The 16,657-nt window shown below is 44.5% G+C and overlaps 1 protein-coding gene across 3 annotated transcripts in view; it reads left to right on the forward strand.

Moving 5' to 3' along the window:
* ccdc85ca (coiled-coil domain containing 85C, a) overlaps window positions 1–16,657 on the forward strand; it is a 254,322-nt gene that overhangs the window by 227,006 nt on the left and 10,659 nt on the right. For all 3 annotated transcript variants that reach the window (XR_007248276.2, XM_048537710.2, XM_048537712.2), the window contains 2 exons: window positions 9,552–9,653; window positions 16,528–16,629. Coding sequence is in view for 2 of the 3 variants with exons in the window: in XM_048537710.2 (XP_048393667.1) it covers window positions 9,552–9,653; window positions 16,528–16,629 (204 nt within the window). In the remaining variant the exon portion in view is untranslated. The remainder of the gene's footprint in view (window positions 1–9,551; window positions 9,654–16,527; window positions 16,630–16,657) is intronic.

The raw sequence follows: 16,657 nt of genomic DNA on the forward strand, positions 1-16,657 counted from the left end.
AGTTGAAGAATAAGTTCGTCCCCTCCCCCCACTGCACCACACAACCAGCCCAGCTCTTCCCCCCCACCCACTGCATCCCAAAACCAGCCCAACCTGTCTCTGCCTCCCTAACCGGTTCTTCCTCTCACCCATCCCTTCCTCCCACCCCAAGCCGCACCCCCATCTACCTACTAACCTCATCCCACCTCCTTGACCTGTCCGTCTTCCCTGGACTGACCTATCCCCTCCCCACCTCCCCACCTATACTCTCTCCACCTATCTTCTTTACTCTCCATCTTCGGTCCACCTCCCCCTCTCTCCCTATTTATTCCAGTTCCCTCTCCCCATCCCCCTCTCTGATGAAGGGTCTAGGCCCGAAGCGTCAGCTTTTGTGCTCCTGGGGTGCTGCTTGGCCTGCTGTGTTCGTCCAGCCTCACATTTTGTTGTCTTGGAATTCTCCAGCATCTGCAGTTCCCATTATCTCTGAAGAATAAGTAGTCTCCCTTTTAAGGCAGAGATAATGAATTTCTTCTCTCTTTGCTTCCTGAGGAAACAGTGAATGCTGTGCCTTGAATTTATTCAAGACTGAGTTAGGTAAGTTTTGATAGACAAGGGAATCTAGCGTCTGGGGGAACAGACAGGAATGCAGCATTGAGACCACAACCAGATCAGCTTATTGAATGGCAGAGCAGCATCGAAGGACCAAATAGCCTACTTCTGTTCCTAAGTCCAATGTAGAGTGAGTTCAAATCCTGCTCTAGAATCTGAGCACAGAAATCTCAGCTGGTTCTCCAATGCAGCAGTGAGTAAGTATGACACTGTTGAGGAAAGCTGTCTTTTAGTCCGCATGAAATGTTAAAAAGGGAGAACCCAAACAAGAAGGTGGATTACTACCTGAATGACTGTAATTTAGGAGAGGAGAGTGTGCAGTGTGACCTGGGTGTCCTTGTGCACTAGCCTCTGAAGGTAAGCATGCAGGTGCAGCAGGTGGTAAAGAAGATAAATGGTACGTTGGCCTTCATTGCGAGAGGTTCCAAGTACAGGAGCAGGGAAGTGTTGTAGCAGTTATACACTACCTTGTTGCGGCCACACCTAGAATATTGTGTGCAGTTTTTCTAGGGAAGGGTGCTCTTGCTGTCAAGGGAGTTCAGCGATGGTTTACCAGGCTGCGCCTGGGAATGGCAGATCTGATGTGTGAGGAGAGATTGACAAGGTTGGGATTGTTTTTGCTAAAGCTCAGACGAATGAGGGAGGGATCGCATGGAGACATATAAAATTCTAATAGGACTGGACATGGTAGATGCAGGGAGAATGTTCCTGATAGTGGGTGTGTCTAGAACCAGGAGTCACAGTATGAGGATCTGGGGTGGACCAGATGGAGATGGGGAGACATTTCTTCACCCAAGCCTGTGGAATACATTACCACAGAAAGTAGTTGATGCTAAACATTGAATGTATTCAAGAGGTGACTAGACGTAGCACTTGGGGTGAATGGGATCAAAGGTTATGGGGAGAAAGCAGGATTAGGCTATTGAGTTGGATGATCAGCCATGATTGTGAAGAATGGCAGAGCAGGCATGAAGGGCTGAATGGCCTCATCCTGCTGCTATCTTCTGTGTTTCTATGTAACTCCCACTGTAGGAAGAAGAGTGGGGGAGTCATCCTTGGCGTCCTGTCAAGTATTTATCCCTCCATTAACATCGCAAAACCAGATTTGTTCGATTTTGTCATCTTGCTGTTTGTGAGGAGTTTGCTTTTGCCAAATTGGTGCCTCATTTCCTAAATGGTGGCTACTTTTGAAACGTATCTCATTGGTTGTAAAATACTTTGTGATATCCAGTGGTCATTGAAAGGTGCCACGTGAAAGCATCATTTTTTTCCATCTGCTGGTTCCCAAACTGCAAGGCATAATTTACTGATAAAGCCAAAATCATGCTGCATTTAAATCTCCAATCATTTAAAATAAATTTTCAGGAATGCACACAGAACCCATGCTTATGTTTCCATTACCTCCTGTTGGTGGCTGAAGATTCCTATATGACGCTGGAAAGCATTATGTTAGCTTGGGACTTCAAGCTTTAAATCTGAACTCTAACTCTGCCATCCCATGCACTCTAGTGTTGATAGGCAGTATTGCATTTTCTTTTGGGAGAATATTTAAACACATTGACCTTACTCCATGCAGTTGCACAGCAGTCCAAACTCCACAGAGCAGAAGAGGGTTGTTTAACAGGTCGCTGTGAAATCATTGGTGGATGGATTTGCTCAGGGCTGGGAAATCCCATCCCAATTAAAAACACCAAATATGAGTGATGGGCAACAATATTAGAGACATTGTGTGTTCCACGGAAGGACTTGATAGCTCTGAATGTGACAGTAGGAGACAATTTTATATTAAATTAGCGTGTAGCTGTCAGCCCTTGTTACCCTGCTTTGTGCTTTTTGACCTGCTGAGTGCATTCAACCTGGAAAGGAAAAACTCACATTTACATTACAGGCTCCACAGCATGTCCTGAAGTGTTTTAGAATGAATTATGTGGTCACCAGTAAGTAGGAAATGTGATAGTCAGTGAACAGAGCATGGGCCCCTAGCAGCAGTGTGATCATGACCGGTTAGTCTGTTTTAGGAGATGGTTGAAGGGTATAAGTTGAACAAGATTCTTCTTTGAGGTAGTGCTGGGACTTCTTTTACATCCTTCTAACAGGGTCTCTGTTACCATCTCATCTGAAAGTAGCACCTTTGATTGTGCAGCAGCACCCCCTTTACTTCTTCAATGGAGTGTCAGCCTGGAATGGGTGCTGACACCTCCAGCCTGGGGCTCACTCTGAAGGAAAGGGTTAGTGCCGAGCAAAGGTCAATAACTTGAGAAGCAAGCAGTTTAGCAGACAATGCAGGCCTCTCCCCTCCAGGACATTTATGTGGTTGACTACCAGCAACCCACAGTGATTCAGTGGGTTCATTCAGTGAGTAGTTGGTCTTGCCAGAGAGTTTAATTAATGATTCTTTTAAAAAATAGTCTAATTGCCCATGTTTCTTTCAAATGAGGTGGCACAGTGGCTCAGTGGTTAGCACTGTTGCCTCACAATGCTGGGGACCTGGGTTCAACTCCACCTTCAGGTGACTGTCTGTGTGGAGTTTGCACATTCTCCCCGTGTCTATGTGGGTTTCCTCCGGGTGCTCCGGTTTCTTCCCACAGGGCAAGGATGTGCAGGGTATGTGGATTGGCCATACTAAATTGCCTGTAGCGTCCAGGGGTATGCAGGCTAGGTGGGTAAGCCATGTGAAATGTATGTTTGCAGGGATAGAATGGGGCTGGGTGGGATGGTCTTCAGTGGGTTGGTATGGCTTTGATGGGCCAAGTGGCCTACTTCCACACTGCAGGGAGCAGAGTTTTATCTGTGAGGGAAAAAACATGCTTCTGGAATGTCGTTATGCTTCAAAGTAAGGTGAATGACACTCAATGTTTGTGTTCGAAAAGTTGGCAAATGCCAGGGTAGAAATCTGGATGCAATTTTTAAAAAAATTCATTAACTGGATGAGGGCATCACTGGCTGAGCTAGCATTTATTGCCCACCCCTAATTGCCCAGATGGTAGTTCAGAGTCACCCACATTGCTGTGGGTCTGGAGTCACATGTAGGCCAGACCAGGCAAGGATAGCAGTTTTCTTCCCTAAAGGACATGACTGAACCAGATGGATTTTTCACACAATCGACAATGGATTCATGGTCATCATTAGATTTTTAATTCTAGATATTTTTATTGAATTCACTCTCCACCATCTGCCATGGGGAATTCGAATCCTGGTCCCAAGAACATTGTCTGAGTCTCTGGATTAACAATCCAGTGATAACAACAGTAGGCTATCACCTCTCATCGGTGTGTAATATGGCGCATTATTTCAGGCAGGTTCAATACAAGGAAATGGATGCAGTGACTGGCCCATTTTATTGCCTGGACAATACCATTTTGCTTAGCTTGAACAGAATTACTGCTGGATATTGAGCTGGCCAGTGTACTTAGGGCGGCATGGTGGCTCAGGGTTAGCACTGCTGTTTCACAGGTGGGTTATAGGGGCATGGGTCTGGGTGGGATGCTGTTTGGTTCAGTGTGGACTTGTTGGGCCGAAGGGCCTGTTTCTACACTGTAGGATTGTCTCCAAGTGCAGCCACACATGATAGTGGAATGCTTTCAGATATGAAACCTGTGTCAGAGGAGGATGGGAATGTGTTGACGACTAACAGAAACTGTGGGTTTCTGGAGCAAAAGGAATGAGGAATCTTTTAACAGTGTGGAATAAAATTAGGGAACAGGAAGCTAAAAGTAAATCAACAGAGTAGTCTGCAAATGTGCTCCCATGAAGGGAATTTTCTCTGGCTTTAGACTCATCTTAATTTAGAACAGTAATTTGACCAACTTAACAGAACAGAAACAAATATCTTATCTTTGTACCGAGTCTTCTGCATCTTCAGGGTGCTCCAAAATGCTCCACAAACTGAAGTCATTGAGGAAGTGCAGTCAATTGTTTTATAGCCAACTTGTGAACTGCACAGTTCTCTCCAAAGATGTATGAGTTAAATAACTAACTATATAAAAATGCTGGAATAATGTCGCAGCACTGTCAGCATCTGTGGAAGGAGAAACAGAGTTGGCCTTTCAGGTCAATGACCGTCCATCACAACTTTGAAAAATTAACAAATGTGATAGATTTGTAGCAACTAAAAGGTGGGTATGGAATGTTGGGAAAGAATGTAGAAGGAAGGTTTGTGGAAGGGTGGGAAGAGGGAGCGATAACTGCCTGAAGTTTTCATGATGCAAGGTACAATTAAAGAAACAAAAGATGTCTAAAGGAGGTGTGAATGATAAACACACAGAAAGTTCTGCCGAGAAAGTACGGTAAGAAGGGGACAAAAAGAACAAGCAAAAACTAAAAGCAGCAAAGGAGGAGGAAACCCCCGCCTTCATTTTACCATCACTTAAAACTGTTGAAATTGATTCTGACTCCCGAAGACTGTAAAATTCCTGGTGTTCCACATCTTACATTCTGCTTTAGCTAAACGTTGCAGGAGGCCGAGGATGGCGAGAGGTCTAAGATGACAGGTAATTAAGGTCTCAGTAATGACTGAGGAATAGACACAGAGGAAACATTTCCTTCGGAATATTGAAAGGTTAGGGAAGATGTGTTTGGTGGTATCACACTGCTGCTGGAGGGAAATGTGGAGGGTGACCCATTGATTCCTCAGGTCAGATGGATGGGAGTACCAGCAGAACCCTATTGTCTTTGCTGGAGGGAAGGGAAGGGCAGGAGTCTGTGAATTAACAAGTTAATCTATTTTGGATGCGATGGATTGAGAGAGAAATGTTGGCTAGGAGACTACGAGAACTCCCTTCTAGGCTTTGAATAGTGCCATAGGATCATCTATGTCCAACCGGGAAAGCAGACAGGGTATTAGTTTAACATTTCATCTAAAAGACAGCACCCCAACAGTGCAATACTCTTTTGGTACTGCAGGAAAATGTCAGACTAGGTCATATGTTCAAATCTTGCAGGGGAGCTTGTAACTTTCAACCTTATGACTGACAGGCAAGAGTGCTACCACTGAGTCAAGGCTGCCACTTATTATTATCTTGTATAGTTTCCAGCTTTAACATTCTGAAAACCACAGGCTAAATTTAAACCACTCATTAATTTGAAAGAATTGTAATAGTGTAGATCAGAGGTTGTCTTGTTCCAGTCTTCTCAGTTCACTGGTCTGACAAAGTGATTCACGAACACATTTTATGAATCACAACACCCCCTTTGCAGCCCCTTTTAGATTTAAGAGGTTTTATTTTAGTACAGATTACGATAAACTGAAGTGCTCGCTTTGGCTTATTGGGTGAACATTGTTAAAACAACAGCATCTGTGATAATAGTGTCTCGCATATGGAAAAACTTTCCACTTGACTTCACAGAGAATATGATAAGATAATTGCCAAAAGAGAGACATGCTGCAAAGCTTTCCATTTTGCACTCATCAGGACAAATGCAAGAATGCTGCATTGCAAACACGCACATCAGTTCAAACTGCAGGAGAAAAGAGAGATGAATGGTTAGCAAATCAACTGTGACTGACTGAGATATTACCTGTTGCTTCTTCCTTGGCGATCACTAGCCAAGATCCTGGATAATTCAAAACTGGTGCATGGGTTGAACATATTCCTTTTGCCTGTAGAGAATGGAATTGTTGTGCATGAATTTATATCTCTTCTGGCAAGCCTGTGCCAGCAGAGTATATACCAAAGTCAAACAGCATAGAAAATCCAGAACAAAGTAACCAAGGTTAGATATGTCCATACAGATGGACAACACATGCTGAACAGTGCAGAGTGTGATCCACTAACAATTGCTTTAAAATAATCAGTCAAAAATCTTCACAACATGCTTTATTTTCCCCACACAGTGGGAAGGTTAGAGGTGGTGATAAGGTGAAACTGGGTGTCATTTGTGTACATATGAGAAATAATGTTGAACTACATGAAGAAGTGATGACCTAGTGATATTATTACTGATTATTAATCTAATGACCCACGTAATGTTGTTGGGACCTGGGTTTGAATCACACCACAATCAAACTTGAATTCAATGAAAATCTGAAATTAAGAATTTAATGATGGACATGAAACCATTGTTGATTGTTGGGGAAAAACTCATCTGATTCACTTATGTCCTTTAGGAAAAGAAATTTCCATTCTTACCTCATCTGTCCTACGTGTGTCTCCAGACCCACAGCAATGTGATTGACTGTTAATTGCCTTCTGGGTAATTGGGCTGGGCAATAAATTCTGGCAAAGTCAATGATTCCTACATCTGGTGAATTAATAAGAAAATGTATAGTTCTGAGTGCCAAAATTTATATCTCAATTAACATCACTAGAACAATTACAAGAATTCTGAATTTCAAACAAATTCAGTTTGTGGGAACTTGATGTGCAGACATTGGCTGTCATGATTCCTACATCTGAGTGTAAGCACTGTTCAGAAGTAGTTTATTGGCTGTACAAGAGCATTGGGGTGTTCTGATGTTATGAAGTGCAGTATATAAATGCAAGTTTTTATTTACTAGAGGAAAGGAATCAGACATCTGATCAGACCCTGGAGAGGTGGGCGGGCTTTTGATAGTGGAGAGCACAGCCCAACAATTCTTATTGCACTGCTGGTGGATGGCTAAACAAGCATGTGCCAGAAAAGCTGAAGCCAAGTGTGTGCAAAAAGAGGCGTTGCCATTGTTGCTTACTGGGTTAAATAGCCTACTCTTGTTCCTATGTCAAAGGAATCTCGAGGATGGAAAGAGAGCAAAGGGTTTGCAGTGAGCAAGATGATAGCACAGATCAGCAGCTGTAGAAGTATTTAAGTGGATGGAAATCCAAAGGTAAAACTGTTGGCAGTTTGAAAGTGCAGTGGTATCTTCAATTCCAACTTCCTTGAATTTTAGTTACTCCAACATCTTCAGCCATATCTTTAATCTACACCCTCAAACCTGAAATTCCCTTTATAGATCTCTCCTGTTTACTTCCCTGCCTTCCTTTAAGATGCTCTTTAATATATACTTCTTTGACCACGCTTTTGAACACCCATCTTTAAATGTACTAATATCAAATTTCATCTGGTTATGCCTACCTGAAACACCTCAGGACACTTTGGCATTTTAAATTTTCACTGTAAATGCAAATTCTTCTTGTATGTGTTTTGGGAGAGAGATGTTTCCAGAGACAGACCAAGAAGGATTTGAAGTTGGCAATGAAGAGATAGCTAGGACGATGGGGGTGACTGAAGATATAAGGAAATGGTTGAAGATATTCTTGTCATTGGTTGAGACCATTGGATCGGAGAGGCCAAATGAGATGGCAAGCTTGAAGGAGTGATGGATATGGTATAGTGGGAGATGTTTCAGAAGGACAAGGACAAATTGAGATTCAGGTTATAAAAATTAGAATATCTTCAAGGAATATGGAATGGGATTTGGAAGATGGAAGAAAATGCAGATTTTAAGAGGAATGGGAAGGTAGTGAGGTACTCAAAGGAGGAAAAGATGCCAATGAAGAAGGCTACATAAACCCACTCCCTTTAATCCAATAGATAAAAGTTTAGTTTATGTCTCAGCTGAGTGAGGTAAAAATTAATTGGGACAGCCAACATGTACTTGTAAGTATGTGTAGTTCAGTTTCCAAAGTAACAATGATCTTGAGACCAATGTATAGAAGCATCATTTTGTACCACAGGGCTGCAGGGTAAATAGCAACACAGTCATGTTGATAGCTGTTGCCTATTTTGGTATTGTGCCTTCTCTGTGAGGCTGATTTTTAACTGCAAGTAGGTGGGTTTTTAAAGTGTTAAATTCACACCATGCATTTCTCACTATATTCCTACTAACATCCTGAATGGAGTCCTTTAAAAAATAATTCTGCTGTGGTGTGTAATTTCAGCTACAGTTTCAAGACAGTTCGGACTATCTCAACTCCTGGCATTTGTTTAAATCACTCTTAAAACCTGAGGGTTGAAGCTACTCACTTGGCCTGAGGGAAGTAGATAAGATACAGACATAATTCCTCATAGCTGTTTTAAGCTGGTTGGAACTTTATTCGATGCTGTTTTGCTTGAAATGACATGTACATTAAATTTGAAACAAGCACTGCCTGGAGGCAGGTGTAGTAAGACTGGGTCTGTTGGAATAGTTTATGTTGGAGTTAGTAAATAGCTTCATTGTTCCATGCTGAGAGCTGGGTCAGTGTTGAAAAATGGACTTCGGAAAAGGGATTTTATTCCAAGTGTGTGGTAGCTTCGTTGTCAGCTTGTCCACACTTTAAATCCTGCAAGCACTCAAATACAACAAGCCTTGCAGCTGTTTGTTCTCATTCCTTTCATCTTTAGTGCAAGGGACGTCGGAGTATTTATAGAGGTTGAAGTTGCGCCATTTACTTTGAGAAGATCAGTTTCGAGAAGCAATACAATAAATTAGATAGTCTTATGTCGTGTCATCATATCTTGTTGTACAAATTATTTTTTCACCACAGGATCCTATTTGCAAATTGTTACGTTTTGACAGAAACCACAAGCAAGCAATAGAGATATTGCTGGAAAGTCCAAATCCCACTGAAGTGCTTGTTTTCACCTTTCTCACTTTCAGCACCTAGCACAACTTGCCCTTTCTTCTCACTCTCCTATTCTACCTCTCCTTTACCTCCACTCCATTCTTTGTCTCCCTCTCTCTCTCTGTTCCCTCCCTTCCTTGTCTCTCTCTGCTCCAGCTCTTTCTAATCTCCTCCTCTCGTATCTTTCCATTGTCCTCTCCCACCCTCCCCCAATTTCCCGTTTCTTTTTCTTCCCTCTCCTTCCTATGTTCTGTCCGTTCCTCCTCCGGTCCATTCTTTATCCATCTTTTGCCCTCTCTCCCCTTTCTTTCTGTTTCTCTGAACCCCCCTCACTCCACATTTTCCTTCCATTTTTGTCTGTGTTTTCCGCTTTCCCAATTCCCTTCTCCCCACTGTTGATGTCCACAATGTATTCACAGCCTTTGTGTTTTTTTTAAACAGGGTCCACCGTGGCTGATGACTGGGGACCCCAATGTTCCAGTGATGCCACCTGGATTCAGCCCCACTGCCCAAAAGCCAGAAGCAGTTGTGCATGCAATTAAGGTAAACCACTATAGTATTTTCTTCCCCTCTATAAATGCATTCAAAGAAAACTACCTTCCCCAAAGGCGCAGGCTTAACTATTGCTGGAAGTAACCACCAAAACAATACTGAGGCAGCTTTACTTTACTCTGTCTCTGTGAAGTGGGGACCAAAACCCTTTGTTCCCAGTACCTCGAAAGAGGGCAGAGGTCTGCAGAGCCTGAACCTTGTAATCCTTTGGGTAGTCACCAATTACCTTTATTGATCAGACAATCAGCCCCATTCTAATCACCAATGGCTAAATAATTCTTGAAATAATGCAAAAATTGGCATTTTTTTCCTCAAAATTTATCCTTGTTCTGCTTTCTTCACAGTGTTGTCATTTTTCACGTTGGTGCCCAGTTCTCTGTCTTTCTCTCTCCCGCGCTCTCGCTGTCTCTCTCACACACACACACTTTCTCTTCTCCCACCTGGCCCATCCTTCTCACTCATAGCTCCAGCTGGGAGAGGGAGCTAACCTAAAGAGGGGCCTTTGTTATGCTATGGATTATGTGACAGAAGAGCCTCACTTGATCAATAGGCGTTTTGTGCACTCTTGCTCCCTCATATTCTTAGACCTATTCCTTACGGAGAAAATAAATAAAGGTTGTCACGATCCTTTGTCTGATGGATGCCTTTCCACTTGCATTAATTGTGCACCTGCTGCTCACGTGTTAGTTGCCTCCAATGTGGGAAAGTTATAATTTTCTTACATCTTTAATGCCCTGTTGCCACCCCGCTCGCCCCATCCATTCACCGTTCATGCCAAAACTGAGGAATCCATTTCCCACATATTGAAGGGGAAATTCTTCACATAGGATTTAAAGGAGTCACCATGATATGCTGAATGAACAAATAACAATAGAATTACTAGTGTTAGATAACAAAGTGTGGAGCTGGATGGACACAGCAGGCCAAGCAGCATCTTAGGAGCAGGAAAGCTGAAGTTTCGGGCCTAGACCCTTCATCAGAAATGGGGGAGGGGAGAAGGTTCTGAAATAAATAGGGAGAGAGGGGGAGGCGGATCGAAGATGAATAAAGGAGAAGATAGGTGGAGAGGAGACAGACAAGTTAAAGAGGCGGGGATGGAGCCAGTAGAGGTGAGTGTAGGTGGGGAGGTAGGGAGGAGCTAGGTCAGTCCTCAGCCCTGCCGAGTCTTCACCATCCCTCCAGACAGCAACACTGAGCCCTGCCCAGTCTTCACCTGCCCCCCCCCCCCCCCCCCCCCAGCCCTCCCCATTACTGAGGACGAACAGTCAGTCCTCAATAAGGGGCTCACCTTTGTCCCCCTCTATCCACACATCAACAAATACCTGTCATGTTTGGACATTGAGCCGTTTTTCCGCCGCCTTCGCCTTGACGCTTACTTCTTTAACCATGAGCTTAACCCGCCCTCTACTGACCCCTTTTCCTGCCTCCTACACAAGTCCTCCTCCTGGCCATCACCCCAAAGCCTCCTACCCTCCCTCAACCTTTTCATCTCCAATTGCTGTCAAGTCCTCAATCTCCTAAACCTCTCCATCCCTCTCACCTACTCCAACCTCTCCCCCACAGAACGTGCCAATCCCAGCCTCACCATAAAACCCGCGGATAAGGGAAGCACAGTTGTAGTATGGTGCACTGACCGCTACATTGCTGAGGCCAGACGCCAACTCTCCAACACCACCAACTCTCCAACACCACCACCTACCATTTCCCTGGATCATGACCCCACCCCCGAGCACCAAACCATCATCTCCCAAACCATCCATAACCTCATCACCTCTGGTGACCTCCCACCCACAGCCTCCAACCTCATCATTCCCCAACCCCGCACCGCCCGCTTCTGTCTCCTTCACAAAATCCACAAACCCGCCGGCCCTGGTTGACCCATTGTCTCCGCCTGCTCCTGCCCCACCAAACTCATCTCCAGCTATCTAGACTCCATTTTCTCTCCCTTGGTCCAGGAACTCCCTACATACATCCGTGACATCACCCATGCCCTCCACCGCCTCCAGAGTTTCCAATTCCCTGGCCCTCAACGCCTCATTTTTATTATGGACGTCCAGCTCCTATACACCAGCATTTCCCATGCAGATGGCCTAAAGACCCTCCGCTTCTTCCTGTCCCGCAGAGCCGATCAGTCCTCCTCCACTGACACCCTCATCCGCCTAGCCGAACTCGTCCTCACCCTCAACAACTTCTCTTTTGATTCCTCCCACTTCCTACAGACAAAGGGGGTGGCCATGGGTACCCACATGCGCCCAAGCTATGCCTGCCTCTTTGTAGGTTACGTGGAACAACCCCTCTTCCGCACCTACGCTGGCCCTAAACCCCACCTCTTCCTCCATTACATTGATGACTTCATCAGTGCCACATCGTGCTCCCTAGAAGAGCTCGAATAGTTCATCCACTTCACCAACACCTTCCACCCCAACCTCAAGATCACCTGCACTATCTCTAACACATCCCTCACCTTCCTGGACCTCTCTGTCTCCATCTCAGGCAACCACCTAGAAACCGATGTCCATTTCAAGCCCACCGACTCCCACAGCTACCTAGAATACACCTCCTCCCACCCACCCTCCTGCAAAAATTCCATCCCCTATTTCCAATTCCTATGCCTCCGCCGCATCTGCTCCCAGGACGAGGCATTCCACTCCCATACATCTCGGATGTCTTCGTTTTTCAAGGACCACAACTTCCACCCCCCGGCAGTGGTCGAGAACGCCCTCAACCGTGTCTTCCGCATTTCTCGCAACTCATCCCTCACACCCCGCTCCTATAATAACCACCAAAAGAGAATCCCCCTCATCCTCACGTACCGCGCCACGAACCTCCGGATCCAATGCATCATCCTCCGACACTTCCGCCCATCTACAATCCAACCCCACCATCAAAGACATTTTTCCCTCCCCACCCTTGTCTGCTTTCTGGAGGGACCACTCTCTCCGTGACTGTCTTGTCCGCTCCACACTCCCTTCACAACCCCACCACACCCGGCACTTTCCCCTGCAACCGCAGGAAGTGCTACACCTGCCCCACAGCACCTCCCTCACCCCATCCCAGGCCCCAAGAAGACTTTCCACATCAAGCAGATGTTCACCTGCACATCACCAATGTGTTATACTGCACCCGCTGTGGCTTCCTTTACATTGGGGAAACGAAGCAGAGGCTTGGGGACCGCTTTGCAGAACACCTACTCTCGGTTCGCAATAAACTATTGCACCTCCCAGTCGCAAACCATTTTAATTCCCTCTCCCATTCCTTAGACGACATGTCCATCCTGGCCCTCCAGCAGTGCCACAAGGATGCCACCCAAAGGTTGCAGGAACAGCAACTCATATTCCGCTTGGGAACCTGCAGCCCAATGCTATCAATGTGGATTTCACAAGCTTCAAAATCTCCCCTCCCCCTACCGCATCCCAAAACCAGCCCAGCTTGTCCCTGCCTCCCTAACCTGTTCTTCCTCTCACCTATCCCCTCCTCCCACCTCAAGCCGCACCCCCATTTCCTACCTACTAACCTCATCCCACCTCCTCGACCTGTCCATCCTCCCTGGACTGACCTATCCCCTTGCTACCTTCCTACCTACACCCACCTCTACTGGCTCCATGCCCACCTCTTTAACTTGTCTGTCTCCTCTCCACCTATCTTCTCCTCTATCCATCTTTGATCCGCCTCCCCCTCTCTCCCTATTTATTTCAGAACCCTCTCCCCATCCCCGTCTCTGATGAAGGGTCTAGGCCCAAAACGTCAGCTTTTGTGCTCCTACGATGCTGCTTGGCCTGCTGTGTTCATCCAGCCTCACACTTTGTTATCTTGGATTCTCCAGCATCTGCAGTTCCTATTATCTCCTATACAAGAATTACTAATGTTATTCTATTTGATTTGTTAATATTTATATGAAAATCTTAATTTTATTCTTGGATGTTTAACTGAGTGGTTTGATGCTGTTTCCTTCCTCTATAGTTGAGTCTACTCCTTTATAGGTCAGGGTTACTGTATTCATTTACATAGAAGTTTGCTAGCTGATATGTATGGCAGGGATTCAGGCACAGTTTCAGCAAAGCCCCCAGTAATTCCCAATCAACAGCCCCTTTGCTGATCACAATGCTCCATCTTTGAAACAACAATGCAGAAAATGGAGCCTTAAAAAAATGCTGCAAACTGTTGTTTCATTTCCTTTCAGGGAGTTAATAGATTGGCCAGTGCTTTCTTGGGCCCATTCTACAACATTTACATACCAGTGTCAAAGCCTTCACAGGCACCACAAAGAGAAATTGTGCTTTTAAGAATGCATTCATAATCTTTCAGACACTTCAGTACTCTGAACATTAGGGCTCATGTTCGTTGTGAGAAGGAAAGTCTTTCATTGCTAATATGTCTCTGTGAAAGGGTAGTGAAAATTGGAAACTCTTCCTTTCACCTTTTTCTCTCCCCACCAGACAAATCAAAATTGTTGTTGAGGCCATAAATCTTAATTTTTTGTTAGACAGCAGTGTTAAAAATTACAGACTGAAGGCATGTGTTAAAATAATGATCAGCCATGATCTAATTGATTGGCATAAGGTCTAAATGACCTACTTCCAGCTCCTGTGCACCTGATGTGTTTTCAACCTCCTGAGTGTTAAGCTTTATTCCATTCTGTTGACTTCAACAGAGCATGAAATGGATTGGGCTGTATATCAGGCAAAGGATATCATAATGTCCTTATGAACTTACTACTCAAGCCACTGGTGCTACATTAAATTTTAAAATTTCACTTCCTTTTCAAAATTATTTAAATCTCCATCTCCATCCTATCCCGAAGGCCTGTCTCTTGCTGAGGTACCAATCCTCAATGCCAATGCTCCCAAGTTATTTTTGATCAAGCGGTCATACGGGAGACCTTGGAGAATGATTACCAGCGGACTGATTGATACCGGAGGGTATTGCAGTCACATCAAATGTTCAAATGTGAGTCAAGACCCATTTGATAGAAATCAAGTTCCCTCTTTGATTTTTAAATTACTTCTTCATGCCCTATAAATTAGTCAACAAAGATAGTATGAGGCATTGAATCAAGGCGCATTCTTCATCATTTTTTTCTTCACTGGGTACTGCCTGAACTAACTGAATCCTCCATGCGAACAATTAGAAAGCTAGGCTATTGTATTCCAGGTATGAAAATCAAAGCTAGACACCACAAATCTTCCATGCAGCTGATTTAGAGTCCGAGAGATATACTGCACAGAAACAGACCTTTAGCGCAACTAGTTCATGCTAACCAATTATCCTAAATAAATTTAGTCCCATTTGCCAGCATTTTGCCCCTATCCCTCTCATCCCTTCCTTTACATATACCCATCCAGATGTCTTTTAATTGTTGTAATCGTACTAGCCGCTACCACTTCCTCTGGCAGCTCATTCACATACCACCCTCTGCGTGAAAAAGTTTCTCCTTAGGTCCCTTTTAAAGCTTGCCCCTCTCACCTTAAACCTATGCCGCCTAGCTTTGGACTCACCCATCCTGGGAAAAAGTCTTTATCTATTTACCCTATCCATGCCCCTCATGATTTTCTTAACCTCTTATAACTCCTCCGCTTCTGACGCTCCAGGGAAAATAGCCCCAGTCTATTCAGCTTCTCACTATAGCTCAAACCCTCCAACTCTGGCAATATCCTTGTATATCTTTTCTGAACCCTTTCAAGTTTCACCACATCCTTTCTATAGCAAGGAGACCACTATTGCACATAGTCTTCCAATGATGGCCTAATCAATGTCCCGCACAGCTGCAACATGACCTCCAAACTCCCATAGTCTTAAGTGTTGACCAATAAATGCAAGCATACCAAACACCTTCTTTACTATCCTGTCTACCTGCGATTCCATTTTCAAGGAACTTTGAACCTGCACTCCAAGGTCTCTTTGTTCAACAACACTCTCCAAGACCTTACCATTAAGTTAAAAAGCCCTGCTCTGATTTGCCTTTACAAAATGCAGCACCTCAGATTTATCTAAATTAAACTCCATCTGCCACTCCTAGGTCCATTGGCTCATCTGATTAACATCCCATTGTACTGTGGGATAACCTTCTTCACTGTCCACTGCACCTCAATTTTGGTGTCATTTGCAAACTTACTAACCACACCTCCAATGTTCACATCCACATCATTTATGTAAATGACAAAAAGTAGTGGACCCATTACCGCCCCTTGGAGCACATCGCTGGTGGCAGGCCTCCTGTCTGAAAAGCAACCTCGACCATCATCTTCTACCTTCAAGCCAGTTCAGAATCCAAATAGCTAATTCTCCCTCTATTCTGTGTGATCTAACCTTACTAACCAGTCTACCATGAGGAACCTTGTCACATGCCTTACTGAAGTCCATACAGATCATATCTGCTGTCATCAGCCGTCATCGGCTCTCTGAGTTTTTTGAAGAAGTAACAAAATCAAATTCATGAGATACGATTTCCCACGCACAAAGCCATGTTGACTATCCCTAATCAGTCCTTGCCTTTCCAAATACATGTAAATCCTGTCCCTCAGCATTCCCACCAACAACTTGTCCATCTCTGAGGCCAGGTTCACTGGTCTATACTTTCCTGGCTTTTCTTTGCCACATTTCTTAAACAGTGGCATCACATTAGCCAACCTTCAATCTTCCGTTCTCACCTGCGGCTATCAATGATACAGCTGTCTCATCTGAGCAAGGGCTCGTAGCAATCACTTCCCTAGCTTCCCACAGAGTTCTACGATATACCTGATTAGGTCCTGGGGATTTATCCATCTTTTATGAGTTTTAAGTTGCTTCTTGCAACTTGTTCCTTTCTAGAATATATTTGATATAAAATTTCTTCATTGTTAACGTGATGTATATTTTGGGTTTCCAGGTCCTGGAAGTTCACGACAACCTGGATAGACAGTTGCCGGAAGACTGCGAACATGATGATTTGAGTGAGAAGGAGAAGGCCATTGTTCGGGAGATGTGTAATGTAAGGGTTCTGTTGTCTTAGCAATGTG

The sequence above is a fragment of the Stegostoma tigrinum genome, chromosome 10, assembly GCF_030684315.1.
Source record: "Stegostoma tigrinum isolate sSteTig4 chromosome 10, sSteTig4.hap1, whole genome shotgun sequence".
Lineage (NCBI taxonomy): Eukaryota > Metazoa > Chordata > Chondrichthyes > Orectolobiformes > Stegostomatidae > Stegostoma > Stegostoma tigrinum.